This window comes from Anomaloglossus baeobatrachus, chromosome 5, assembly GCF_048569485.1.
Source record: "Anomaloglossus baeobatrachus isolate aAnoBae1 chromosome 5, aAnoBae1.hap1, whole genome shotgun sequence".
Classification (NCBI taxonomy): Eukaryota; Metazoa; Chordata; class Amphibia; order Anura; family Aromobatidae; genus Anomaloglossus; species Anomaloglossus baeobatrachus.
Window position 1 is genome coordinate 594160604 of NC_134357.1, and position 27405 is coordinate 594188008.

The 27405-nt window shown below is 54.0% G+C and overlaps 1 protein-coding gene across 1 annotated transcript in view; it reads right to left on the reverse strand.

The window, feature by feature from the left end:
* Nucleotides 1-27405, reverse strand: part of LOC142312522 (myosin-3-like) — an 85920-nt gene that overhangs the window by 18753 nt on the left and 39762 nt on the right. Inside the window, exon 22 of the mRNA XM_075351490.1 lies at nt 5207-5462. Within this exon, the coding sequence (XP_075207605.1) occupies nt 5207-5462 (256 nt within the window). The remainder of the gene's footprint in view (nt 1-5206; nt 5463-27405) is intronic.

Consider the following 27405-nt stretch of genomic DNA (forward strand, 5'->3'; position numbering starts at 1 on the left):
GCTGCACACACATCCTCCTCCAGAGGGCGCTGCACACACATCCTCCTCCAGAGGGCGCTGCACACACATTCTCCTCCAGAGGGCTCTGCAGACACATCCTCCTCCAGAGGGCGCTGCACACACATCCTCCTCCAGAGGGCGCTGCACACACATCCTCCTCCAGAGGGCGCTGCACACACATCCTCCTCCAGAGGGCGCTGCACACACATCCTCCTCCAGAGGGCGCTGCACACACATCCTCCTCCAGAGGGCGCTGCAGACACATTCTCCTCCAGAGGGCGCTGCACACACATTCTCCTCCAGAGGGCGCTGCACACACATCCTCCTCCAGAGGGCGCTGCAGACACATCCTCCTCCAGAGGGCGCTGCAGACACATCCTCCTCCAGAGGGCGCTGAACACACATCCTCCTCCAGAGGGCACTGCAGACACATCCTCCTCCAGAGGGCGCTGCACACACATCCTCCTCCAGAGGGCGCTGCACACACATCCTCCTCCAGAGGGCGCTGCACACACATCCTCCTCCAGAGGGCGCTGCACACACATCCTCCTCCAGAGGGCGCTGCAGACACATCCTCCTCCAGAGGGCGCTGCAGACACATCCTCCTCCAGAGGGCGCTGAACACACATCCTCCTCCAGAGGGCACTGCAGACACATCCTCCTCCAGAGGGCGCTGCACACACATCCTCCTCCAGAGGGCGCTGCACACACATCCTCCTCCAGAGGGCGCTGCAGACACATCCTCCTCCAGAGGGCGCTGCACACACATCCTCCTCCAGAGGGAGCTGCACACACATCCTCCTCCAGAGGGCGCTGCACACACATCCTCCTCCAGAGGGCGCTGCACACACATCCTCCTCCAGAGGGCGCTGCAGACACATTCTCCTCCAGAGGGCGCTGCACACACATCCTCCTCCAGAGGGCGCTGCACACACATCCTCCTCCAGAGGGCGCTGCAGACACATCCTCCTCCAGAGGGCGCTGCAGACACATCCTCCTCCAGAGGGCGCTGAACACACATCCTCCTCCAGAGGGCACTGCAGACACATCCTCCTCCAGAGGGCGCTGCACACACATCCTCCTCCAGAGGGCGCTGCACACACATCCTCCTCCAGAGGGCGCTGCAGACACATCCTCCTCCAGAGGGCGCTGCAGACACATCCTCCTCCAGAGGGCGCTGCACACACATTCTCCTCCAGAGGGCGCTGCAGACACATCCTCCTCCAGAGGGCGCTGCACACACATCCTCCTCCAGAGGGCGCTGCACACACATCCTCCTCCAGAGGGCGCTGCACACACATTCTCCTCCAGAGGGCGCTGCAGACACATCCTCCTCCAGAGGGCGCTGCACACACATCCTCCTCCAGAGGGCGCTGCACACACATCCTCCTCCAGAGGGCGCTGCACACACATCCTCCTCCAGAGGGCGCTGCACACACATCCTCCTCCAGAGGGCGCTGCACACACATCCTCCTCCAGAGGGAGCTGCACACACATCCTCCTCCAGAGGGAGCTGCACACACATCCTCCTCCAGAGGGCGCTGCAGACACATCCTCCTCCAGAGGGCGCTGCACACACATCCTCCTCCAGAGGGCGCTGCACACACATCCTCCTCCAGAGGGCGCTGCACACACATCCTCCTCCAGAGGGCGCTGCACACACATCCTCCTCCAGAGGGCGCTGCAGACACATCCACCTCCAGAGAGCGCTGCACACACATCCTCCTCCAGAGGGCGCTGCACACACATCCTCCTCCAGAGGGCGCTGCACACACATTCTCCTCCAGAGGGCTCTGCAGACACATCCTCCTCCAGAGGGCGCTGCACACACATCCTCCTCCAGAGGGCGCTGCACACACATCCTCCTCCAGAGGGCGCTGCACACACATCCTCCTCCAGAGGGCGCTGCACACACATCCTCCTCCAGAGGGCGCTGCACACACATCCTCCTCCAGAGGGCGCTGCACACACATCCTCCTCCAGAGGGCGCTGCAGACACATCCACCTCCAGAGAGCGCTGCACACACATCCTCCTCCAGAGGGCGCTGCACACACATCCTCCTCCAGAGGGCGCTGCACACACATCCTCCTCCAGAGGGCGCTGCACACACATCCTCCTCCAGAGGGCGCTGCAGACACATTCTCCTCCAGAGGGCGCTGCACACACATTCTCCTCCAGAGGGCGCTGCACACACATCCTCCTCCAGAGGGCGCTGCAGACACATCCTCCTCCAGAGGGCGCTGCAGACACATCCTCCTCCAGAGGGCGCTGAACACACATCCTCCTCCAGAGGGCACTGCAGACACATCCTCCTCCAGAGGGCGCTGCACACACATCCTCCTCCAGAGGGCGCTGCACACACATCCTCCTCCAGAGGGCGCTGCACACACATCCTCCTCCAGAGGGCGCTGCACACACATCCTCCTCCAGAGGGCGCTGCAGACACATCCTCCTCCAGAGGGCGCTGCAGACACATCCTCCTCCAGAGGGCGCTGAACACACATCCTCCTCCAGAGGGCACTGCAGACACATCCTCCTCCAGAGGGCGCTGCACACACATCCTCCTCCAGAGGGCGCTGCACACACATCCTCCTCCAGAGGGCGCTGCAGACACATCCTCCTCCAGAGGGCGCTGCACACACATCCTCCTCCAGAGGGAGCTGCACACACATCCTCCTCCAGAGGGCGCTGCACACACATCCTCCTCCAGAGGGCGCTGCACACACATCCTCCTCCAGAGGGCGCTGCAGACACATTCTCCTCCAGAGGGCGCTGCACACACATCCTCCTCCAGAGGGCGCTGCACACACATCCTCCTCCAGAGGGCGCTGCAGACACATCCTCCTCCAGAGGGCGCTGCAGACACATCCTCCTCCAGAGGGCGCTGAACACACATCCTCCTCCAGAGGGCACTGCAGACACATCCTCCTCCAGAGGGCGCTGCACACACATCCTCCTCCAGAGGGCGCTGCACACACATCCTCCTCCAGAGGGCGCTGCAGACACATCCTCCTCCAGAGGGCGCTGCAGACACATCCTCCTCCAGAGGGCGCTGCACACACATTCTCCTCCAGAGGGCGCTGCAGACACATCCTCCTCCAGAGGGCGCTGCACACACATCCTCCTCCAGAGGGCGCTGCACACACATCCTCCTCCAGAGGGCGCTGCACACACATTCTCCTCCAGAGGGCGCTGCAGACACATCCTCCTCCAGAGGGCGCTGCACACACATCCTCCTCCAGAGGGCGCTGCACACACATCCTCCTCCAGAGGGCGCTGCACACACATCCTCCTCCAGAGGGCGCTGCACACACATCCTCCTCCAGAGGGCGCTGCACACACATCCTCCTCCAGAGGGAGCTGCACACACATCCTCCTCCAGAGGGAGCTGCACACACATCCTCCTCCAGAGGGCGCTGCAGACACATCCTCCTCCAGAGGGCGCTGCACACACATCCTCCTCCAGAGGGCGCTGCAGACACATCCTCCTCCAGAGGGCGCTGCACACACATCCTCCTCCAGAGGGCGCTGCACACACATCCTCCTCCAGAGGGCGCTGCACACTCATCCTCCTCCAGAGGGCGCTGCACACACATCCTCCTCCAGAGGGCGCTGCACACACATCCTCCTCCAGAGGGCGCTGCACACACATTCTCCTCCAGAGGGAGCTGCACACACATTCTCCTCCAGAGGGAGCTGCACACTCATCCTCCTCCAGAGGGCGCTGCACACACATCCTCCTCCAGAGGGCGCTGCACACACATCCTCCTCCAGAGGGCGCTGCACACACATTCTCCTCCAGAGGGAGCTGCACACACATTCTCCTCCAGAGGGAGCTGCACACACATCCTCCTCCAGAGGGCGCTGCACACTCATCCTCCTCCAGAGGGCGCTGCACACACATCCTCCTCCAGAGGGCGCTGCACACACATCCTCCTCCAGAGGGCGCTGCAGACACATCCTCCTCCAGAGGACGCTGCACACACATCCTCCTCCAGAGGGCGCTGCACACACATCCTCCTCCAGAGGGCGCTGCACACACATCCTCCTCCAGAGGGCGCTGCAGACACATCCTCCTCCAGAGGGCGCTGCACACACATCCTCCTCCAGAGGGCACTGCACACACATCCTCCTCCAGAGGGCACTGCACACACATCCTCCTCCAGAGGGCGCTGCACACACATTCTCCTTCAGAGGGCGCTGCAGACACATCCTCCTCCAGAGGGCACTGCACACACATCTTCCTCCAGAGGGCACTGCACACACATCCTCCTCCAGAGGGCACTGCACACACATCCTCCTTCAGAGGGCGCTGCAGACACATCCTCCTCCAGAGGGCACTGCACACACATCCTCCTCCAGAGGGCGCTGCACACACATTCTCCTTCAGAGGGCGCTGCAGACACATCCACCTCCAGAGGGCGCTGCAGACACATCCACCTCCAGAGGGCGCTGCAGACACATCCTCCTCCAGAGGGCGCTGCACACACATCCTCCTCCAGAGGGCGCTGCACACACATCCTCCTCCAGAGGGCGCTGCACACACATCCTCCTCCAGAGGGCGCTGCACACACATCCTCCTCCAGAGGGCGCTGCACACACATCCTCCTCCAGAGGGCGCTGCAGACACATCCACCTCCAGAGGGCGCTGCAGACACATCCTCCTCCAGAGGGCGCTGCACACACATCCTCCTCCAGAGGGCGCTGCAGACACATCCTCCTCCAGAGGGCGCTGCAAACACATCCTCATTTAGGGGGCGCTGCAGACACATCCTCCTCCAGAGGGCGCTGCACACACATCCTCCTCCAGACGGCGCTGCACACACATCCTCCTCCAGAGGGCGCTGCACATACATCCTCCTCCAGAGGGTGCTGCACACACATCCTTATTCTGGAGGCACTGCACACACATCCTCCTCCAGAGGGCGCTGCACACACATCCTCCTCCAGAGGGCGCTGCACACACATCCTTATTCTGGAGGCACTGCAGACACATCTTCCTCCAGAGGGCGCTGCAAACACATCCTCATTTAGGGGGCGCTGCACACACATCCTCCTCCAGAGGGCGCTGCACACACATCCTTATTCTGGAGGCACTGCAGACACATCTTCCTCCAGAGGGCGCTGCAAACACATCCTCATTTAGGGGGCGCTGCAGATGCATCCTCCTCCAGGCAAGGTGGGCAGTCAGGTCTCCATACTTACAGACTGCACTTGCAGATGCAGGTCATTCTTCTCCTGGAGAAGTTTCACCATCCTCTCCTCCAGCTCCTTCCTTTTCGCCTCCGACTTTGCCAGGTTCTCCTTGGCTTTGGCGAAGTCCTCCTTCATAGCCGCCATCTCCTTCTCAGTCTCTGCACTCCTGAGCAGAGGCTTGATCTTGAAGTAAAGCTTCATCCATGGCCAGTGTTTGACGTTCATGAACGCGCGGATGTTGTACTGGATGGAGAAGATGGCCTCCCTGGAGATAGAGACAATACCTTGTGACTTCAAGGTCGGCGTCCTCACAGCCACAGGGCTAGATTACAGGAGGAAGCACATGGAGGCAATCTAGCAGCCTCCACCCTGAACCATCATGCCTCCTTCAGACTGTCTCCCGGCAGATGGGTAACAAGTGCAATGACTGGCACAGGGTGGAGGCATCGGTGTAACGGTTGGAGAGGAATATGATCCTGGCTGCTGCATTCAGGATGAATTGGAGAGGGGAGAGTTTAGTAAGATGGAGACCGATTAGTAAAGCGATGAAATAGTCCAAACAAGAATGTCAGTAAGAGTTTGTCAAAGGTTAAATGGTCGGATTCTAGAGATGTTTTTGAGGTGGACGTGACATGATCGAGCGAGTGATTTGCTGTAGGGAGTGAAGGAGAGATCGGAGTCAAATATGACCTCAAGACAGCGGGCGTGCTGCTGGGGGGTAATGGTAGAACCACACATAGAAATGGTAATATTGGGTTTATGATGGTTGGTAGAGGGAGGAGACATGGGAAGTTCAGGTATAGGTAAAGGGAGGACATGAAGTTAGAGATAATGGACAGACAATCCCAGGTATTTTGTAGTAATGTGGGATGATGTCGAGAGATGAGGGTATAAGCGGTGTCATCAGCATAGAGATGGTACTGAAAATTAAGTCTATTATATCCAATGGGGCGGTGTACAGAGAAAAGAGAAGGGAGCCTAGAACTGAGTCCTGAGGAACTCTGACAGTATGAGAAGAAGACCTAGCACTGAACTCTGAGGAACCTGACAGTAAGAGGAAGGAATCTAGGACTGAACCCCAAGGAAACTCCACAGTAGAGGACAAAGCCAAAGACTAAACCTTGAGGAACCCCTAAAGTAAGAGGAGGCGGCCTAGAACTGAACCCTAAGGAAATCCTACAGTAAGAGGACCTAGAACTGAGTCCTGAGGAACCTGACAGTAAGAGAAGAAGACCTAGCACTGAACTCTGAGGAATCTGACAGTCAGAGGAGGGGATCTAAGACTGGACCCCAAGGAAACTCCACAGTAGAGGACAAGGCCAAAGACTAAACCTTGAGGAACTCCTAAAGTAAGAGGAGGCGGCCTAGAACTGAACCCTAAGGAAATCCTACAGTAAGAGGAGAGAACCTAGGACTGAACCATGAGGAACCTGACAGTAAGAGAAGAAGACCTAGCACTGAACTCTGAGGAACCAGACAGTAAGAGGAGGGGATCTAGGACTGAACCCCCGAGGAACTCCATAGTAGAGGATGAGGCCAACGACTAAACCCTGAAAAATTCCTACAGTAAGAGGAGGCGGCCTAGGACTGAACCCTAAGGAAATCCTACAGTAAGAGGAGAGGACCTAGGACTGAACCATGAGGAACCTGACAGCAAGAGGAGAAGACCGAGCACTGAACCCTGAGGAACCCCGACTGTAAGAGGATGGGACCTAGGACTGAACTCTGAGGAACCCAACAGTAAGAGGAGTGGATCTAGGACTGAACCCTGAGGAACCCAACAGTAAGAGGAGAGGATCTAGGACTGAACCCTGAGGAACCCCGACAGTAAGAGTACAGGATCTAGGACTGAGCCCTGAGGAACCTTGACAGTAAGAGGAGAGTACCTAGGACTGAGCCCCAAGGAACCCTGACAGTAAGAGGAGGGGACCTAGGACTGAACCCTTGAGGCACCCCAACAGAAAGAGGAAGAGGAGATAGAAAAAGATACAGTGAAGGAGCGGTCAGAGAGGTAGGAGGAGAACCAGGAGAGAGCGGTGTCCTTGAGCCTGATAGAGCGGAGTATATTGAGAAAAAGCTGGTAATACACAGTGTCAGATGCAGCAGAGATCCAGGAGGATCAGCCGAGAGTAGTGACCACTAGATTTAGCTGTTAGTAGATTGTTGGAGACTTTAGTAAGAGCAGTTTCCGTAAAGTTAAAGGAGCAGAAACCGGATTGTAAAGGGTCAAGAAGTAAATTGTCTGGAAGATGGTGGATTAGTTTTGAGTGGACCAGACGTTTAGAGATGAGGGGAGATTAGAGACCGGTCTGTACTTAGTGCACTTAAGATCGAGGGATGTTTTTTAAGTAAAGGGTTATGACGACGCGTGTGACTGAGGAGGGAAAGACACCAGAGGAGAGAGAGAGGATAAGTATTTTACTTAGGTGAATGGTGACAGCCGGGGAAAGGGACTGAAGGACATGTGAGGGACTAGGGTCACCGGTGCAGGTTGTAGGGCGAGAAGATGTGAGGAGCCGGGTAACTCTTTCTACTGTGAGGTTCAAAGATGGAAAGTGAACTTGGTGAAATTCACGAGGGAAGGCGATCCATGATAATAGGAGATTGGGGGACAATTTCCATTTAATATGGTTGTTGTTTGAAGTAAGTAGTCAGATCATTAGCCCTGAGATTGGTGATCTGAGCCGGCACTTTAGGACTGAAGAGGCACTAAGAAGTGTGAAAGGGTTGTTTAGGATTGTTGGGTAGTGAGTTGATCAGGGCGGTGAAGTCGAATGTCCAGGTCCAGAGTATTCCTGTCCTCATGTAGGAGAGTTAGTCAAGTCAAGCGCTAAGCAGAGCCAGGAGAAGACCAGGTCCAGAGTATTCCAGTATTCATGTAGGAGAGTTAGTAAAGTCACATGCTGAGCAGAGCCAGGAGAAGACCAGGTCCAGAGTATTCCTGTCCTCATGTAGGAGAGTTAGTAAAGTCACATGCTGAGCAGAGCCAGGAGAAGACCAGGTCCAGAGTATTCCTGTCCTCATGTAGGAGAGTTAGTAAAGTCACATGCTGAGCAGAGCCAGGAGAAGACCAGGTCCAGAGTATTCCTGTCTTCATGTAGGAGAGTTAGTAAAGTCACACGCTGAGCAGAGCCAGGAGAAGACCAGGTCCAGAGTATTCCTGTCTTCACGTAGGAGAGTTAGTAAAGTCACACACTGAGCAGAGGCAGGAGAAGACCAGGTCCAGAGTATTCCTGTCTTCATGTAGGAGAGTTAGTCAAGTCAAGCGCTGAGCAGAGCCAGGAGAAGACCAGGTCCAGAATATTCCTGTCTTCATGTAGGAGAGTTAGTAAAGTCACACACTGAGCAGAGCCAGGAGAAGACCAGGTCCAGAGTATTCCTGTCTTCATGTAGGAGAGTTAGTAAAGTGACACGCTGAGCAGAGCCAGGAGAAGACCAGGTCCAGAGTATTCCCGGCCTTACGTAGGAGAGTTAGTAAAGTCACACACTGAGCAGAGCTGGGAGAAGACCAGGTCCAGAGTATTCCTGTCCTCATGTAGGAGAGTTAGTAAAGTCACACGCTGAGCAGAGCCAGGAGAAGACCAGGTCCATAGTATTCTCGGCCTTACGTAGGAGAGTTAGTAAAGTCACACACTGAGCAGAGCCAGGAGATGGCCAGGTCCAGAGTATTCCTGTCCTTACGTAGGAGAGTTAGTAAAGTCACACACTGAGCAGAGCCAGGAGAAGACCAGGTCCAGAGTATTTCCGGCCTTACGTAGGAGAGTTAGTAAAGTCACACGCTGAGCAGAGCCAGGAGAAGACCAGGTCCAGAGTATTCCCATCTTCACATAGCAGAGTTAGTATCTGTGAAAGGCTTAGAGAGGAGGTTAGAAACAGAAGGCCAGGTCCAGAGTATTCCTTTCTTCGCGTAGGAGAATTAGTAAAGTCACACACTGAGCAGAGCCAGGAGAAGACGAGGTCCAGAGTATTCCTGTCCTCATGTAGGAGAGTTAGTAAAGTCACACGCTGAGCAGAGCCAGGAGAAGACCAGGTCCAGAGTATTCCTGTCCTTACGTAGGAGAGTTAGTAAAGTCACACGCTGAGCAGAGCCAGGAGAAGACCAGGTCCAGAGTATTCCCGGCCTTACGTAGGAGAGTTAGTAAAGTCACACACTGAGCAGAGCTGGGAGAAGACCAGGTCCAGAGTATTCCTGTCCTCATGTAGGAGAGTTAGTAAAGTCACACGCTGAGCAGAGCCAGGAGAAGACCAGGTCCATAGTATTCCCGGCCTTACGTATGAGAGTTAGTATCTGTGAAAGGCTTAGAGAGGAGGTTAGAAACAGAAGGCCAGGTCCAGAGTATTCCTGTCTTCATGTAGGAGAGTTAGTAAAGTCACATGCTGAGCACAGCCAGGAGAAGACCAGGTCCAGAGTATTCCTGTCTTCATGTAGGAGAGTTAGTAAAGTCACACGCTGAGCAGAGCCAGGAGAAGACCAGGTCCAGAGTATTCCCGGCCTTACGTAGGAGAGTTAGTAAAGTCATGCACTGAGCAGAGCCAGGAGAAGACCAGGTCCAGAGTATTCCCGTCCTTACGTAGGAGAGTTAGTAAAGTCACACACTGAGCAGAGCCAGGAGAAGACCAGGTCCAGAGTATTCCTGTCCTCATGTAGGAGAGTTAGTAAAGTCACACGCTGAGCAGAGCCAGGAGAAGACCAGGTCTATAGTATTCCCGGCCTTACGTAGGAGAGTTAGTAAAGTCACACGCTGAGCAGAGCCAGGAGAAGACCAGGTCCAGAGTATTCCCGGCCTTACGTAGGAGAGTTAGTAAAGTCACACACTGAGCAGAGCTGGGAGAAGACCAGGTCCAGAGTATTCCTGTCCTCATGTAGGAGAGTTAGTAAAGTCACACACTGAGCAGAGCCAGGAGAAGACCAGGTCCAGAGTATTCCTGTCTTCATGTAAGAGAGTTAGTAAAGTCACATGCTGAGCAGAGCCAGGAGAAGACCAGGTTCATAGTATTCCCGGCCTTACGTAGGAGAGTTAGTAAAGTCACACACTGAGCAGAGCCAGGAGAAGACCAGGTCCAGAGTATTCCTGTCCCCATGTAGGAGAGTTAGTAAAGTCACACACTGAGCAGAGCCAGGAGAAGACCAGGTCCAGAGTATTCCTGTCTTCATGTAGGAGAGTTAGTAAAGTCACACGCTGAGCAGAGCCAGGAGAAGACCAGGTCCATAGTATTCCCGGCCTTACGTAGGAGAGTTAGTAAAGTCACACACTGAGCAGAGGCAGGAGAAGACCAGGTCCAGAGTATTCCTGTCTTCATGTAGGAGAGTTAGTAAAGTGACACGCTGAGCAGAGCCAGGAGAAGACCAGGTCCAGAGTATTCCCGGCCTTACGTAGGAGAGTTAGTAAAGTCACACACTGAGCAGAGCTGGGAGAAGACCAGGTCCAGAGTATTCCTGTCCTCATGTAGGAGAGTTAGTAAAGTCACACGCTGAGCAGAGCCAGGAGAAGACCAGGTCCATAGTATTCTCGGCCTTACGTAGGAGAGTTAGTAAAGTCACACACTGAGCAGAGCCAGGAGATGGCCAGGTCCAGAGTATTCCTGTCCTTACGTAGGAGAGTTAGTAAAGTCACACACTGAGCAGAGGCAGGAGAAGACCAGGTCCAGAGTATTCCTGTCTTCATGTAGGAGAGTTAGTAAAGTCACACGCTGAGCAGAGCCAGGAGAAGACCAGGTCCAGAGTATTCCCGGCCTTACGTAGGAGAGTTAGTAAAGTCATGCACTGAGCAGAGCCAGGAGAAGACCAGGTCCAGAGTATTCCCGTCCTTACGTAGGAGAGTTAGTAAAGTCACACACTGAGCAGAGGCAGGAGAAGACCAGGTCCAGAGTATTCCCGGCCTTACGTAGGAGAGTTAGTAAAGTCACACACTGAGCAGAGCCAGGAGAAGACCAGGTCCAGAGTATTTCCGGCCTTACGTAGGAGAGTTAGTAAAGTCACACGCTGAGCAGAGCCAGGAGAAGACCAGGTCCAAAGTATTCCCATCTTCACATAGCAGAGTTAGTATCTGTGAAAGGCTTAGAGAGGAGGTTAGAAACAGAAGGCCAGGTCCAGAGTATTCCTTTCTTCGCGTAGGAGAATTAGTAAAGTCACACACTGAGCAGAGCCAGGAGAAGACGAGGTCCAGAGTATTCCTGTCCTCATGTAGGAGAGTTAGTAAAGTCACACGCTGAGCAGAGCCAGGAGAAGACCAGGTCCAGAGTATTCCTGTCCTTACGTAGGAGAGTTAGTAAAGTCACACGCTGAGCAGAGCCAGGAGAAGACCAGGTCCAGAGTATTCCCGGCCTTACGTAGGAGAGTTAGTAAAGTCACACACTGAGCAGAGCTGGGAGAAGACCAGGTCCAGAGTATTCCTGTCCTCATGTAGGAGAGTTAGTAAAGTCACACGCTGAGCAGAGCCAGGAGAAGACCAGGTCCATAGTATTCCCGGCCTTACGTAGGAGAGTTAGTATCTGTGAAAGGCTTAGAGAGGAGGTTAGAAACAGAAGGCCAGGTCCAGAGTATTCCTTTCTTCGCGTAGGAGAATTAGTAAAGTCACACACTGAGCAAAGGCAGGAGAAGACCAGGTCCAGAGTATTCCTGTCTTCATGTAGGAGAGTTAGTAAAGTCACATGCTGAGCACAGCCAGGAGAAGACCAGGTCCAGAGTATTCCTGTCTTCATGTAGGAGAGTTAGTAAAGTCACACGCTGAGCAGAGCCAGGAGAAGACAAGGTCCAGAGTATTCCCGGCCTTACGTAGGAGAGTTAGTAAAGTCATGCACTGAGCAGAGCCAGGAGAAGACCAGGTCCAGAGTATTCCCGTCCTTACGTAGGAGAGTTAGTAAAGTCACACGCTGAGCAGAGCCAGGAGAAGACCAGGTCCATAGTATTCCCGGCCTTACGTAGGAGAGTTAGTAAAGTCACACACTGAGCAGAGGCAGGAGAAGACCAGGTCCAGAGTATTCCTGTCTTCATGTAGGAGAGTTAGTAAAGTCACACGCTGAGCAGAGCCAGGAGAAGACCAGGTCCATAGTATTCCCGGCCTTACGTAGGAGAGTTAGTAAAGTCACACACTGAGCAGAGCTGGGAGAAGACCAGGTCCAGAGTATTCCTGTCCTCATGTAGGAGAGTTAGTAAAGTCACACACTGAGCAGAGGCAGGAGAAGACCAGGTCCATAGTATTCCTGTCCTTACGTAGGAGAGTTAGTAAAGTCACACACTGAGCAGAGGCAGGAGAAGATCAGGTCCATAGTATTCCTGTCCTTACGTAGGAGAGTGTGAGGTAAATCCTGGGATATGAAGAGGAATTATGACTAGAAGTCATAATTGCTCTCATCACTCCCTGGCAGTGCCCCCCCTCCATCCTTGTTCCCAAATGTCCAGCATCTGTGAAGGTGTCACATCCCACTTACACCTCCAACAGCCATCTCCTCTGATATGGAGATGAGATGTTGTGCGGACAATGGACACAGGATGGCTCCCTGCCGTCACCCTGTAACAAGAGTTGTATCTCATTAGCAAGGCTTGGAAGTAGCCAGACAGAACGACTCCAGTAAAAAATGGTTCATATCTCGCAAGCCATATCTCCGATAAATATGGCAACCATAAAAATGGTGTTTGCGCAGGCGGACGATGCTGGCACACCTTTTTTATGGAAGGGGGAGCTTGGGAAATACCCCAGGCGTGATATCAGCCATATGGGAACTCGTAGACAGGTCATGAGTCCCCTCGTTCTGTAGCTAAATTCATAACTGTCACAATGAGAGCATTGGCGTCTGCCTACGACGCTCCCAGGCAAAGTTATGGCCAATATCCCCTTTGCTGGATAATTCTGATCCATGCAGGGGGAGTGGCAGTGCTTCCCTGTGAGGTCACTAAGGTAGGAGGGGACCTGGATCTGCCCAGGTTGATAACCCTACTTCGGCCATTTTCCAGTGTTCTTCTGCTCGGGGGCCTGGTTGGGAAAGACCTGTGAGGGGGTTCCTGGAAACCTGGTCTACAGCGCCCCCCTGTGGCCAGACGCAACAAGGTAACTGCTGGAACTGTGTATGCCTGTTTGTAACCCATGCTTTGATTGTAACTGTACTCTGACATAACTGTATATTCTGTAGATTCCCTATTGTATATATTGTAGTTTCTAGTGTGCTTTAGGCGATTAAATTATATAATTAATCTTGGGCTGTTCTGTTATCTCGATCTTGAATCCCACGTCTGTGTGTTCGGCTAATAGTTACCGTGAAGCGGTTGGTGGCAGCGAGTTGTGCCAAGGATTATTGTGGGGAGGCCAGTGAGATTCGGGAAGATATTATATATTCCGCCCGCGGAGGTCGGGGGAATATATACCTTACTCTCACCGGGGACCCTTCAATAATCGGCATAAGTAGTATAGCGGCCTCCTTTCTTATTGTCGGGCAATTCCATAATTGGCCTGACTATAAGAGGGGCGCTAGAGAGCGCGTCACGTGCTCTGTCTGTCGGTCGGGAGGTATGAAGTAGGGGTGACCCCCACTTGTTACCCCCCGATTGTGACGTACTGGTAGCCAGCGCGAGGGATTTCTGAGTGACCCCCCCGGTGGTTTGTGACATATTGGTGGCAAGCGGTGGGATCGAGATAATAGTGTGTGTGAGTGTGAGACCCATACTCCCAGACACTAAAGACTGCCTGCAGCAGCTGTGGCTGCTGGGGTCTTCAGACTAGCTCAACACTAGAGTGTCAGAGTGCAGATACTGTAAGGTGTGTGGAGGCATCAGGTGTCAGTTCTGTGTCAGTGACCAAAAGTCTGCAAGAATGGCTGAGAGCACCAGGAGCAAAGCCAAAGGAATGGCCGATGCTCAGGCCAGAGACGATGAGGAGGTTGTCCACGAGTCCTCCAGGAGCTCGACGCCAGAAAACAGCTCTGCAGAGGACATGGCACAACCGGGCACTGCTGGACAAGATGAGGAGCAGCTCGCCCAAGGGTCCTCAACGAGCCAGACGCCAGCCCTCCGCTCTGCAATGGACAGTGAAGCACCAGGCTCCGCAGCGGGCCGCAGATCACCACGTGCCATTCCACCGAGCCTGGGAGGCTCGGATAGCCTTCTTCAAATGGCTATGGCCCTACGCCAGGCTGGAGACCGGGAGGGCTACAAGGAACTCATGGCCGAGCGTGAGCAGCAAGCAGCGCGTGAAGAGCGCCAGGCAGAGCGTAACTACCAGCTGCAGCTAGCTCAGCTCCGGCCCTCATCAGCCACCCGTGACCTTCCAGACACCAAACTTCCAAAGGTCCGTGTTGAGGACTTCCCAGTGCTGGAGAAGGATGGAGACTTGGACTCTTTCTTGACTGCTTTTGAACGGACTTGCTTGCAGCATCATCTGAACAAGGACCAGTGGGCCAAATACCTGACCCCCCGTTTAAGGGGTAAGGCCCTGGATATCCTTGGGGACTTGCCTGCTGAGGCGGATCAGGGCTACGACACCATCAAGCGGGCCCTGATCCAACAGTACAACCTCACCCCGGAGTCCTACCGCAAGAAGTTCCGGACGCTGCAGAAGGGACCAAAGGACTCCTGGGCTGACCACCGGCGGGCACTTGCCCGAGCTGCCGACCACTGGACCCAAGGCCTGCAGCTTTCCACCGGACCGGAGATCCTGGACTTGTTCATCACGGAGCAACTCTTGTGGAACTGCCCTGAGGATCTCCGCCAGTTCATCCGAGACCAGAAGCCAAAGGGATCCACGGCTACAGCTGCCCTGGCAGATGACTACACCAACAATCGGGCTCCTGAAGCCAGGAGAGCAGCCACCAGCAGCACCTGGAGAGGGGGTAAGATGAACTCTGCGACTGCCCCACCTGCCCCTAGACTGCAGGGGGTGTCCCCCTCAACTCCCCTCTCCAGGCCCGTGGCAGAACCAAGACGGTGCCACCAGTGCAACCTACCTGGACACTTCAAGGCCATGTGCCCTCAGCGTCCCAAGGCCCCGGCTCCGTCCCCGTCCCAAGGGCCGCCCAAGGTGTATTGTGTGGGTGGGGGTGGTGGTAGGTCCCTGGACAGCTTCCAACCTGTCACCGTCGGCCAGTCTGTGACCATAGGACTGCGAGACAGCGCCTCGGAGGTGACTCTGGTGCGGCCTGAGATGGTGTCCCCCCAAGACTTGATCCCTGGAAAAACCCTCGCTGTCTCCGGGATTGGAGGCACTGACCCGGCGCTGCCTGTTGCTGACATTTATGTGGACTGGGGCGCAGGGCGAGGGGTGAGGGAGGTGGGGGTAACTGATCGGATCCCTGCAAACGTGCTACTTGGGACAGATTTGGGGCAAATAACCTCCCAGTTTGGCCCCGCCCCAAAGGCTGAACCTTCAGCCAGTGCTGACGTGCCTCCGGACAATGTTAATGTGTTATCTATGAATGATGTAAGGGAGGAGGGAGTGAACTCTGATATTTCTGCTTGCATAGACACCATAGACACACACTCAGCTGCAGCTGTGACAGGGGAGGGGGTCAGAGGAAGGTGTGACCATGCCTCTACAAGTAACCAGCCTGTGAGCTGGGATCTGTTGCCCTCTGCAGGGATAAGCAGAGAGCAGGGTGCTGCAGGGGGAGGACCAGTGTGTGGGGTGGGGGCTACCACAGCAAATGTGGGGTCCCCAGAGATTTCACAGCGGGGTTCTGTTGCTGCAGGAGGGGAACAGGCAGGTGAGATTGGGGCCGGTCCAGGAGCGGAAGTGCTCCCAGGTAAGATCTCGGTGCAGGGTTCCCCCACAACCGGGGTGTCAGGAAGCCAGGTAGATCTGCCTGAACCGGCGACTTGGTCAGGAACGGAGGAGGAGCAGGCACGACCCACGGTCGCAGCGGCTGTGGCCGCTGTCACCCGCAGTGGGAGTGCTGGAAGCCAAGGGGCCTCCCGGAGGTCCGATAGCTCTTCCCCTTCTGACCAAGTGGCAGCCGAGTCAGGTGGAGGCCAGGACACAGGTCCCGGGGTACTGACCGAAGATGTGACAGTCTCGTCGATTCTGGCCACATCTGGTCAGGGGTTTCAGGCAGCGTTAGAAGCTGACGACAGCCTGAAAGCTCTAAAGGAGCAGGCGGCACAGCCTCCCTCGGACTCGGACCCGGAGCGAGTGGTCTGGGACCAAGGACGGCTGTACCGGGCCACGGTCCAGCAGGGTTCACCGGAGGCGTGGCCCAGGGACCGACAGTTGGTGGTACCCTATCCGTTCCGGACGGAGTTGTTGCGGATCGCACATGAGATTCCGATGGCCGGACACCTAGGGATCGCTAAGACCAAGGCCAGGTTAAACCAGCATTTCTACTGGCCAAAAATGGGGGCCGATGTGGCTGCCTACTGCCGTTCGTGTGAAACCTGTCAGAGAGTGGGGAAGGCGGGGCCACGCCCCAAAGCCCCACTGGTATCTCTGCCCATCATCGATGAGCCTTTCAGGAGGGTGGCTGTGGATCTGGTCGGCCCGCTGGCCATCCCCAGCAGCTCCGGGAAACGCTTCATACTGACGGTAGTGGACTATGCCACCCGGTACCCAGAAGCAGTGGCCTTGTCGTCCATTCGGGCTGACAAGGTGGCCACCGCATTGCTGGAGATTTTCTCCCGAGTGGGTTTTCCCCAGGAAATGCTCACCGACCGGGGGACCCAATTCATGTCCCAGCTGATGGAGACCCTCTGTAAGCAAGTCCAGGTGCGACATCTGGTGGCCAGCCCGTACCATCCACAGACTAATGGCCTGTGCGAGCGGTTCAATGGCACCTTAAAGCAGATGCTTAAGATGTTGGTCGACTCCCATGGGCGTGACTGGGAGCGGTATCTCCCACACCTGTTATTTGCTTACCGGGAGGTTCCACAGGCCTCAACAGGATTCTCACCGTTTGAGCTCCTGTACGGGCGACGTGTGCGGGGCCCCCTGGCTCTGGTGAAAGAGGCTTGGGAAGGGGATTTGGCCACCCCTGGAGTGTCGGTTATCGAGTATGTCATGCGCTTCCGGGACAAAATGCAGGCCTTGACGCAACTGGTACACGACAATATGGCTCAAGCCCAGGCTGATCAGAAGCGTTGGTACGACCAGAACGCTTGTGAGAGGACCTACCAAGTGGGTCAAGAGGTGTGGGTACTGGTCCCCGTACCACAGGACAAGCTTCAGGCAGCCTGGGAAGGCCCATACCTCGTGTACCAGCAGCTCAACCCTGTGACGTACCTGGTCACCCTGGACCCTGCCCGTGGAAGGCGGAAGCCCTTCCATGTGAACATGATGAAGGCACATCATGAGCGGGAGGCATGTGCGCTCCCCGTGTGCAACCTGCCCGAGGAGGGAGAAGCGGAAACCCTCTTGGATATGCTAGCCCAGGTTAGGGCAGGCGGATCCATTGAGGATGTGGAGGTTGGCCACCAGCTCTTGGAGGACCAACGGTCCCAGCTGTGGGCCACCCTACACCCCTTCCGGGGGTTGTTTACCAACCAGCCCGGAAGGACTGACTTGGCTGTCCATCACGTGGACACTGGGGATCATCCCCCGATCCGGCGTTCAGCATATCGGGTCTCCCTGGAGGTGCAGCAACACATGCGCCAGGAGATTGACGAGATGCTGGAGCTGGGGGTGATCCAGGCATCCAACAGCGCTTGGGCCTCGCCTGTAGTCCTCGTCCCTAAGAAGGACCGAACCACTCGGTTCTGCGTGGACTACAGGGGGCTCAATGCGGTCACGGTCGCCGATGCGTACCCAATGCCACGCATCGATGACCTGCTCGATCAGTTGGCCGGGGCTCAGTACCTGACCATCATGGATCTGAGCCGGGGATATTGGCAGATCCCCCTGACTCGCAAGGCCAGGGAACGCTCTGCCTTTATTACCCCATTTGGACTGTACGAGTCCACGGTGATGCCATTCGGGATGAGGAATGCCCCTGCCACTTTCCAGCGGATGGTCAACACCCTGCTCAAGGGACTTGAAGGGTACGCGGCCGCGTACCTGGATGACATTGCCGTCTTCAGTCCCACCTGGGAGGACCACCTAGAGCATCTAGCACAGGTGCTCAGGCGGATCCACCGGGCAGGTTTGACCATCAAGCCGGGAAAGTGTCAGCTGGCCATGAGCGAGGTCCAGTACCTCGGTCACCGGGTAGGTGGGGGAACGCTGAAGCCCGAGCCTGAGAAAGTGGAGGCCATCGCATCCTGGCCCACCCCCAGGACCAAGAAGCAGGTGATGTCCTTCTTGGGGACCGCTGGGTACTATAGGAGGTTTGTTCCATGCTATAGTAGCCTGGCAAAGCCCTTGACGGACCTCACCAAGAAGAAGCTGCCCTCTGCAGTCGATTGGACAGTGGACTGCGAGACAGCCTTCCGGGCCCTAAAGGACGCCCTGTCCAGCCCGCCCGTGCTACAGGCAGCCGACTTCACGCAGCCGTTTGTAGTACAGACCGACGCCAGTGACTTCGGCCTCGGTGCGGTGCTCAGCCAGGTGGACTCTGCGAGCCAAGAGCACCCAGTCTTGTACCTGAGCAGGAAGCTGTTACCAAGGGAAGTGGCCTATTCTACAATGGAGAAGGAGTGCCTGGCCATAGTGTGGGCCCTGCAGCGTCTGCAACCCTATCTATACGGGCGCCACTTCATCGTGGAGACGGACCACAATCCCCTCAGCTGGTTGCACACCGTCTCTGGGACGAATGGGCGATTGTTGCGATGGAGCCTTGCGCTCCAGCAATACGACTTCACCATTCGCCACAAAAGGGGCCGTGACCACGGTAACGCAGACGGGCTGTCCCGACAAGGAGAGGTCGCGGACGGGCGCACGGGGGAACACCGGAGTGTGCTGCCCCCTAGCGCCCTCAAAAGGGGGGAGGTGTGAGGTAAATCCTGGGATATGAAGAGGAATTATGACTAGAAGTCATAATTGCTCTCATCACTCCCTGGCAGTGCCCCCCCTCCATCCTTGTTCCCAAATGTCCAGCATCTGTGAAGGTGTCACATCCCACTTACACCTCCAACAGCCATCTCCTCTGATATGGAGATGAGATGTTGTGCGGACAATGGACACAGGATGGCTCCCTGCCGTCACCCTGTAACAAGAGTTGTATCTCATTAGCAAGACTTGGAAGTAGCCAGACAGAACGACTCCAGTAAAAAATGGTTCATATCTCGCAAGCCATATCTCCGATAAATATGGCAACCATAAAAATGGTGTTTGCGCAGGCGGACGATGCTGGCACACCTTTTTTATGGAAGGGGGAGCTTGGGAAATACCCCAGGCGTGATATCAGCCATATGGGAACTCGTAGACAGGTCATGAGTCCCCTCGTTCTGTAGCTAAATTCATAACTGTCACAATGAGAGCATTGGCGTCTGCCTACGACGCTCCCAGGCAAAGTTATGGCCAATATCCCCTTTGCTGGATAATTCTGATCCATGCAGGGGGAGTGGCAGTGCTTCCCTGTGAGGTCACTAAGGTAGGAGGGGACCTGGATTGCCCAGGTTGATAACCCTACTTCGGCCATTTTCCAGGGTTCTTCTGCTCGGGGGCCTGGTTGGGAAAGACCTGTGAGGGGGTTCCTGGAAACCTGGTCTACAGCGCCCCCCTGTGGCCAGACGCAACAAGGTAACTGCTGGAACTGTGTATGCCTGTTTGTAACCCATGCTTTGATTGTAACTGTACTCTGACATAACTGTATATTCTGTAGATTCCCTATTGTATATATTGTAGTTTCTAGTGTGCTTTAGGCGATTAAATTATATAATTAATCTTGGGCTGTTCTGTTATCTCGATCTTGAATCCCACGTCTGTGTGTTCGGCTAATAGTTACCGTGAAGCGGTTGGTGGCAGCGAGTTGTGCCAAGGATTATTGTGGGGAGGCCAGTGAGATTCGGGAAGATATTATATATTCCGCCCGCGGAGGTCGGGGGAATATATACCTTACTCTCACCGGGGACCCTTCAATAATCGGCATAAGTAGTATAGCGGCCTCCTTTCTTATTGTCGGGCAATTCCATAATTGGCCTGACTATAAGAGGGGCGCTAGAGAGCGCGTCACGTGCTCTGTCTGTCGGTCGGGAGGTATGAAGTAGGGGTGACCCCCACTTGTTACACCCCGATTGTGACGTACTGGTAGCCAGCGCGAGGGATTTCTGAGTGACCCCCCCGGTGGTTTGTGACAGAGAGTTAGTAAAGTCACACACTGAGCAGAGGCAGGAGAAGGCCAGGTCCAGAGTATTCCTGTCCTTACGTAGGAGAGTTAGTAAAGTCACACACTGAGCAGAGGCAGGAGAAGACCAGGTCCATAGTATTCCTGTCCTTACGTAGGAGAGTTAGTAAAGTCACACACTGAGCAGAGGCAGGAGAAGATCAGGTCCATAGTATTCCTGTCCTTACGTAGGAGAGTTAGTAAAGTCACACACTGAGCAGAGGCAGGAGAAGGCCAGGTCCAGAGTATTCCTGTCCTTACGTAGGAGAGTTAGTAAAGTCACACACTGAGCAGAGCCAGGAGAAGACCAGGTCCAGAGTATTCCCGTCCTTACGTAGGAGAGTTAGTAAAGTCACACACTGAGCAGAGCCAGGAGAAGACCAGGTCCAGAGTATTCCTGTCCTCATGTAGGAGAGTTAGTAAAGTCACACGCTGAGCAGAGCCAGGAGAAGACCAGGTCTATAGTATTCCCGGCCTTACGTAGGAGAGTTAGTAAAGTCACACGCTGAGCAGAGCCAGGAGAAGACCAGGTCCAGAGTATTCCCGGCCTTACGTAGGAGAGTTAGTAAAGTCACACACTGAGCAGAGCTGGGAGAAGACCAGGTCCAGAGTATTCCTGTCCTCATGTAGGAGAGTTAGTAAAGTCACACACTGAGCAGAGCCAGGAGAAGACCAGGTCCAGAGTATTCCTGTCTTCATGTAGGAGAGTTAGTAAAGTCACATGCTGAGCAGAGCCAGGAGAAGACCAGGTTCATAGTATTCCCGGCCTTACGTAGGAGAGTTAGTAAAGTCACACACTGAGCAGAGCCAGGAGAAGACCAGGTCCAGAGTATTCCTGTCTTCATGTAGGAGAGTTAGTAAAGTCACACACTGAGCAGAGCCAGGAGAAGACCAGGTCCAGAGTATTCCTGTCCTTACGTAGGAGAGTTAGTAAAGTCACACGCTGAGCAGAGGCAGGAGAAGACCAGGTCCAGAGTATTCCTGTCCTTACGTAGGAGAGTTAGTAAAGTCACACACTGAGCAGAGCCAGGAGAAGACCAGGTCCAGAGTATTCCTGTCTTCATGTAGGAGAGTTAGTAAAGTCACATGCTGAGCAGAGCCAGGAGAAGACCAGGTTCATAGTATTCCCGGCCTTACGTAGGAGAGTTAGTAAAGTCACACACTGAGCAGAGCCAGGAGAAGACCAGGTCCAGAGTATTCCTGTCCTTACGTAGGAGAGTTAGTAAAGTCACACGCTGAGCAGAGGCAGGAGAAGACCAGGTCCAGAGTATTCCTGTCCTTACGTAGGAGAGTTAGTAAAGTCACACACTGAGCAGAGCCAGGAGAAGACCAGGTCCAGAGTATTCCTGTCTTCATGTAGGAGAGTTAGTAAAGTCACATGCTGAGCAGAGCCAGGAGAAGACCAGGTTCATAGTATTCCCGGCCTTACGTAGGAGAGTTAGTAAAGTCACACACTGAGCAGAGCCAGGAGAAGACCAGGTCCAGAGTATTCCTGTCCCCATGTAGGAGAGTTAGTAAAGTCACACACTGAGCAGAGCCAGGAGAAGACCAGGTCCAGAGTATTCCTGTCTTCATGTAGGAGAGTTAGTAAAGTCACACACTGAGCAGAGCCAGGAGAAGACCAGGTCCAGAGTATTTCCGGCCTTACGTAGGAGAGTTAGTAAAGTCACACGCTGAGCAGAGCCAGGAGAAGACCAGGTCCAGAGTATTCCCATCTTCACATAGCAGAGTTAGTATCTGTGAAAGGCTTAGAGAGGAGGTTAGAAACAGAAGGCCAGGTCCAGAGTATTCCTTTCTTCGCGTAGGAGAATTAGTAAAGTCACACACTGAGCAGAGCCAGGAGAAGACGAGGTCCAGAGTATTCCTGTCCTCATGTAGGAGAGTTAGTAAAGTCACACGCTGAGCAGAGCCAGGAGAAGACCAGGTCCAGAGTATTCCTGTCCTTACGTAGGAGAGTCAGTAAAGTCACACGCTGAGCAGAGCCAGGAGAAGACCAGGTCCAGAGTATTCCCGGCCTTACGTAGGAGAGTTAGTAAAGTCACACACTGAGCAGAGCTGGGAGAAGACCAGGTCCAGAGTATTCCTGTCCTCATGTAGGAGAGTTAGTAAAGTCACACGCTGAGCAGAGCCAGGAGAAGACCAGGTCCATAGTATTCCCGGCCTTACGTAGGAGAGTTAGTATCTGTGAAAGGCTTAGAGAGGAGGTTAGAAACAGAAGGCCAGGTCCAGAGTATTCCTTTCTTCGCGTAGGAGAATTAGTAAAGTCACACACTGAGCAAAGGCAGGAGAAGACCAGGTCCAGAGTATTCCTGTCTTCATGTAGGAGAGTTAGTAAAGTCACATGCTGAGCACAGCCAGGAGAAGACCAGGTCCAGAGTATTCCTGTCTTCATGTAGGAGAGTTAGTAAAGTCACACGCTGAGCAGAGCCAGGAGAAGACCAGGTCCAGAGTATTCCCGGCCTTACGTAGGAGAGTTAGTAAAGTCATGCACTGAGCAGAGCCAGGAGAAGACCAGGTCCAGAGTATTCCCATCCTTACGTAGGAGAGTTAGTAAAGTCACACACTGAGCAGAGCCAGGAGAAGACCAGGTCCAGAGTATTCCTGTCCTCATGTAGGAGAGTTAGTAAAGTCACACACTGAGCAGAGGCAGGAGAAGACCAGGTCCAGAGTATTCCTGTCCTCATGTAGGAGAGTTAGTAAAGTCACACGCTGAGCAGAGCCAGGAGAAGACCAGGTCTATAGTATTCCCGGCCTTACGTAGGAGAGTTAGTAAAGTCACACACTGAGCAGAGCTGGGAGAAGACCAGGTCCAGAGTATTCCTGTCCTCATGTAGGAGAGTTAGTAAAGTCCCACACTGAGCAGAGCCAGGAGAAGACCAGGTCCAGAGTATTCCTGTCTTCATGTAGGAGAGTTAGTAAAGTCACACGCTGAGCAGAGCCAGGAGAAGACCAGGTCCATAGTATTCCCGGCCTTACGTAGGAGAGTTAGTAAAGTCACACACTGAGCAGAGCTGGGAGAAGACCAGGTCCAGAGTATTCCTGTCCTCATGTAGGAGAGTTAGTAAAGTCACACGCTGAGCAGAGGCAGGAGAAGACCAGGTCCAGAGTATTCCTGTCCTTACGTAGGAGAGTTAGTAAAGTCACACGCTGAGCAGAGGCAGGAGAAGACCAGGTCCAGAGTATTCCTGTCCTTACGTAGGAGAGTTAGTAAAGTCACACACTGAGCAGAGGCAGGAGAAGACCAGGTCCATAGTGTTCCTGTCCTTACGTAGGAGAGTTAGTAAAGTCACACACTGAGCAGAGGCAGGAGAAGGCCAGGTCCAGAGTATTCCTGTCCTTACGTAGGAGAGTTAGTAAAGTCACACACTGAGCAGAGCCAGGAGAAGACCAGGTCCAGAGTATTCCTGTCCTTACGTAGGAGAGTTAGTAAAGTCACACGCTGAGCAGAGGCAGGAGAAGACCAGGTCCAGAGTATTCCTGTCCTTACGTAGGAGAGTTAGTAAAGTCATGCACTGAGCAGAGGCAGGAGAAGGCCAGGTCCATAGTATTCCTGTCCTTACGTAGGAGAGTTAGTAAAGTCACACACTGAGCAGAGGCAGGAGAAGACCAGGTCCAGAGTATTCCCGTCCTTACGTAGGAGAGTTAGTAAAGTCATGCACTGAGCAGAGGCAGGAGAAGACCAGGTCCAGAGTATTCCCGTCCTTACGTAGGAGAGTTAGTAAAGTCATGCACTGAGCAGAGGCAGGAGAAGACCAGGTCCAGAGTATTCCCGTCCTAACGTAGGAGAGTTAGTAAAGTCACACGCTGAGCAGAGCCAGGAGAAGACCAGGTCCATAGTATTCCCGGCCTTACGTAGGAGAGTTAGTAAAGTCACACACTGAGCAGAGGCAGGAGAAGACCAGGTCCAGAGTATTCCTGTCTTCATGTAGGAGAGTTAGTAAAGTCACACGCTGAGCAGAGCCAGGAGAAGACCAGGTCCATAGTATTCCCGGCCTTACGTAGGAGAGTTAGTAAAGTCACACACTGAGCAGAGCTGGGAGAAGACCAGGTCCAGAGTATTCCTGTCCTCATGTAGGAGAGTTAGTAAAGTCACACACTGAGCAGAGGCAGGAGAAGACCAGGTCCATAGTATTCCTGTCCTTACGTAGGAGAGTTAGTAAAGTCACACACTGAGCAGAGGCAGGAGAAGATCAGGTCCATAGTATTCCTGTCCTTACGTAGGAGAGTTAGTAAAGTCACACACTGAGCAGAGGCAGGAGAAGGCCAGGTCCAGAGTATTCCTGTCCTTACGTAGGAGAGTTAGTAAAGTCACACACTGAGCAGAGCCAGGAGAAGACCAGGTCCAGAGTATTCCCGTCCTTACGTAGGAGAGTTAGTAAAGTCACACACTGAGCAGAGCCAGGAGAAGACCAGGTCCAGAGTATTCCTGTCCTTACGTAGGAGAGTTAGTAAAGTCACACGCTGAGCAGAGGCAGGAGAAGACCAGGTCCAGAGTATTCCTGTCCTTACGTAGGAGAGTTAGTAAAGTCACACGCTGAGCAGAGGCAGGAGAAGACCAGGTCCAGAGTATTCCCGTCCTTACGTAGGAGAGTTAGTAAAGTCACACACTGAGCAGAGCTGGGAGAAGACCAGGTCCATAGTATTCCCGTCCTTACGTAGGAGAGTTAGTAAAGTCACACGCTGAGCAGAGGCAGGAGAAGACCAGGTCCAGAGTATTCCTGTCCTTACGTAGGAGAGTTAGTAAAGTCACACGCTGAGCAGAGGCAGGAGAAGACCAGGTCCAGAGTATTCCTGTCCTTACGTAGGAGAGTTAGTAAAGTCACACACTGAGCAGAGCCAGGAGAAGACCAGGTCCATAGTATTCCTGTCCTTACGTAGGAGAGTTAGTAAAGTCACACACTGAGCAGAGCCAGGAGAAGACCAGGTCCATAGTATTCCCGTCCTTACGTAGGAGAGTTAGTAAAGTCACACGCTGAGCAGAGCTGGGAGAAGGCCAGGCCCAGAGTATTCCTGTCCTCATGTAGGAGAGTTAGTAAAGTCACACACTGAGCAGAGCCAGGAGAAGACCAGGTCCATAGTATTCCCGTCCTTACGTAGGAGAGTTAGTAAAGTCACACGCTGAGCAGAGCTGGGAGAAGGCCAGGCCCAGAGTATTCCTGTCCTCATGTAGGAGAGTTAGTAAAGTCACACACTGAGCAGAGCCAGGAGAAGACGAGGTCCAGAGTATTCCTGTCCTCATGTAGGAGAGTTAGTAAAGTCACACGCTGAGCAGAGCCAGGAGAAGACCAGGTCCAGAGTATTCCTGTCCTTACGTAGGAGAGTCAGTAAAGTCACACGCTGAGCAGAGCCAGGAGAAGACCAGGTCCAGAGTATTCCCGGCCTTACGTAGGAGAGTTAGTAAAGTCACACACTGAGCAGAGCTGGGAGAAGACCAGGTCCAGAGTATTCCTGTCCTCATGTAGGAGAGTTAGTAAAGTCACACGCTGAGCAGAGCCAGGAGAAGACCAGGTCCATAGTATTCCCGGCCTTACGTAGGAGAGTTAGTATCTGTGAAAGGCTTAGAGAGGAGGTTAGAAACAGAAGGCCAGGTCCAGAGTATTCCTTTCTTCGCGTAGGAGAATTAGTAAAGTCACACACTGAGCAAAGGCAGGAGAAGACCAGGTCCAGAGTATTCCTGTCTTCATGTAGGAGAGTTAGTAAAGTCACATGCTGAGCACAGCCAGGAGAAGACCAGGTCCAGAGTATTCCTGTCTTCATGTAGGAGAGTTAGTAAAGTCACACGCTGAGCAGAGCCAGGAGAAGACCAGGTCCAGAGTATTCCCGGCCTTACGTAGGAGAGTTAGTAAAGTCATGCACTGAGCAGAGCCAGGAGAAGACCAGGTCCAGAGTATTCCCATCCTTACGTAGGAGAGTTAGTAAAGTCACACACTGAGCAGAGCCAGGAGAAGACCAGGTCCAGAGTATTCCTGTCCTCATGTAGGAGAGTTAGTAAAGTCACACGCTGAGCAGAGCCAGGAGAAGACCAGGTCTATAGTATTCCCGGCCTTACGTAGGAGAGTTAGTAAAGTCACACACTGAGCAGAGCTGGGAGAAGACCAGGTCCAGAGTATTCCTGTCCTCATGTAGGAGAGTTAGTAAAGTCCCACACTGAGCAGAGCCAGGAGAAGACCAGGTCCAGAGTATTCCTGTCTTCATGTAGGAGAGTTAGTAAAGTCACACGCTGAGCAGAGCCAGGAGAAGACCAGGTCCATAGTATTCCCGGCCTTACGTAGGAGAGTTAGTAAAGTCACACACTGAGCAGAGCTGGGAGAAGACCAGGTCCAGAGTATTCCTGTCCTCATGTAGGAGAGTTAGTAAAGTCACACGCTGAGCAGAGGCAGGAGAAGACCAGGTCCAGAGTATTCCTGTCCTTACGTAGGAGAGTTAGTAAAGTCACACGCTGAGCAGAGGCAGGAGAAGACCAGGTCCAGAGTATTCCTGTCCTTACGTAGGAGAGTTAGTAAAGTCACACACTGAGCAGAGGCAGGAGAAGACCAGGTCCATAGTGTTCCTGTCCTTACGTAGGAGAGTTAGTAAAGTCACACACTGAGCAGAGGCAGGAGAAGGCCAGGTCCAGAGTATTCCTGTCCTTACGTAGGAGAGTTAGTAAAGTCACACACTGAGCAGAGCCAGGAGAAGACCAGGTCCAGAGTATTCCTGTCCTTACGTAGGAGAGTTAGTAAAGTCACACGCTGAGCAGAGGCAGGAGAAGACCAGGTCCAGAGTATTCCTGTCCTTACGTAGGAGAGTTAGTAAAGTCATGCACTGAGCAGAGGCAGGAGAAGGCCAGGTCCATAGTATTCCTGTCCTTACGTAGGAGAGTTAGTAAAGTCACACACTGAGCAGAGGCAGGAGAAGACCAGGTCCAGAGTATTCCCGTCCTTACGTAGGAGAGTTAGTAAAGTCATGCACTGAGCAGAGGCAGGAGAAGACCAGGTCCAGAGTATTCCCGTCCTTACGTAGGAGAGTTAGTAAAGTCATGCACTGAGCAG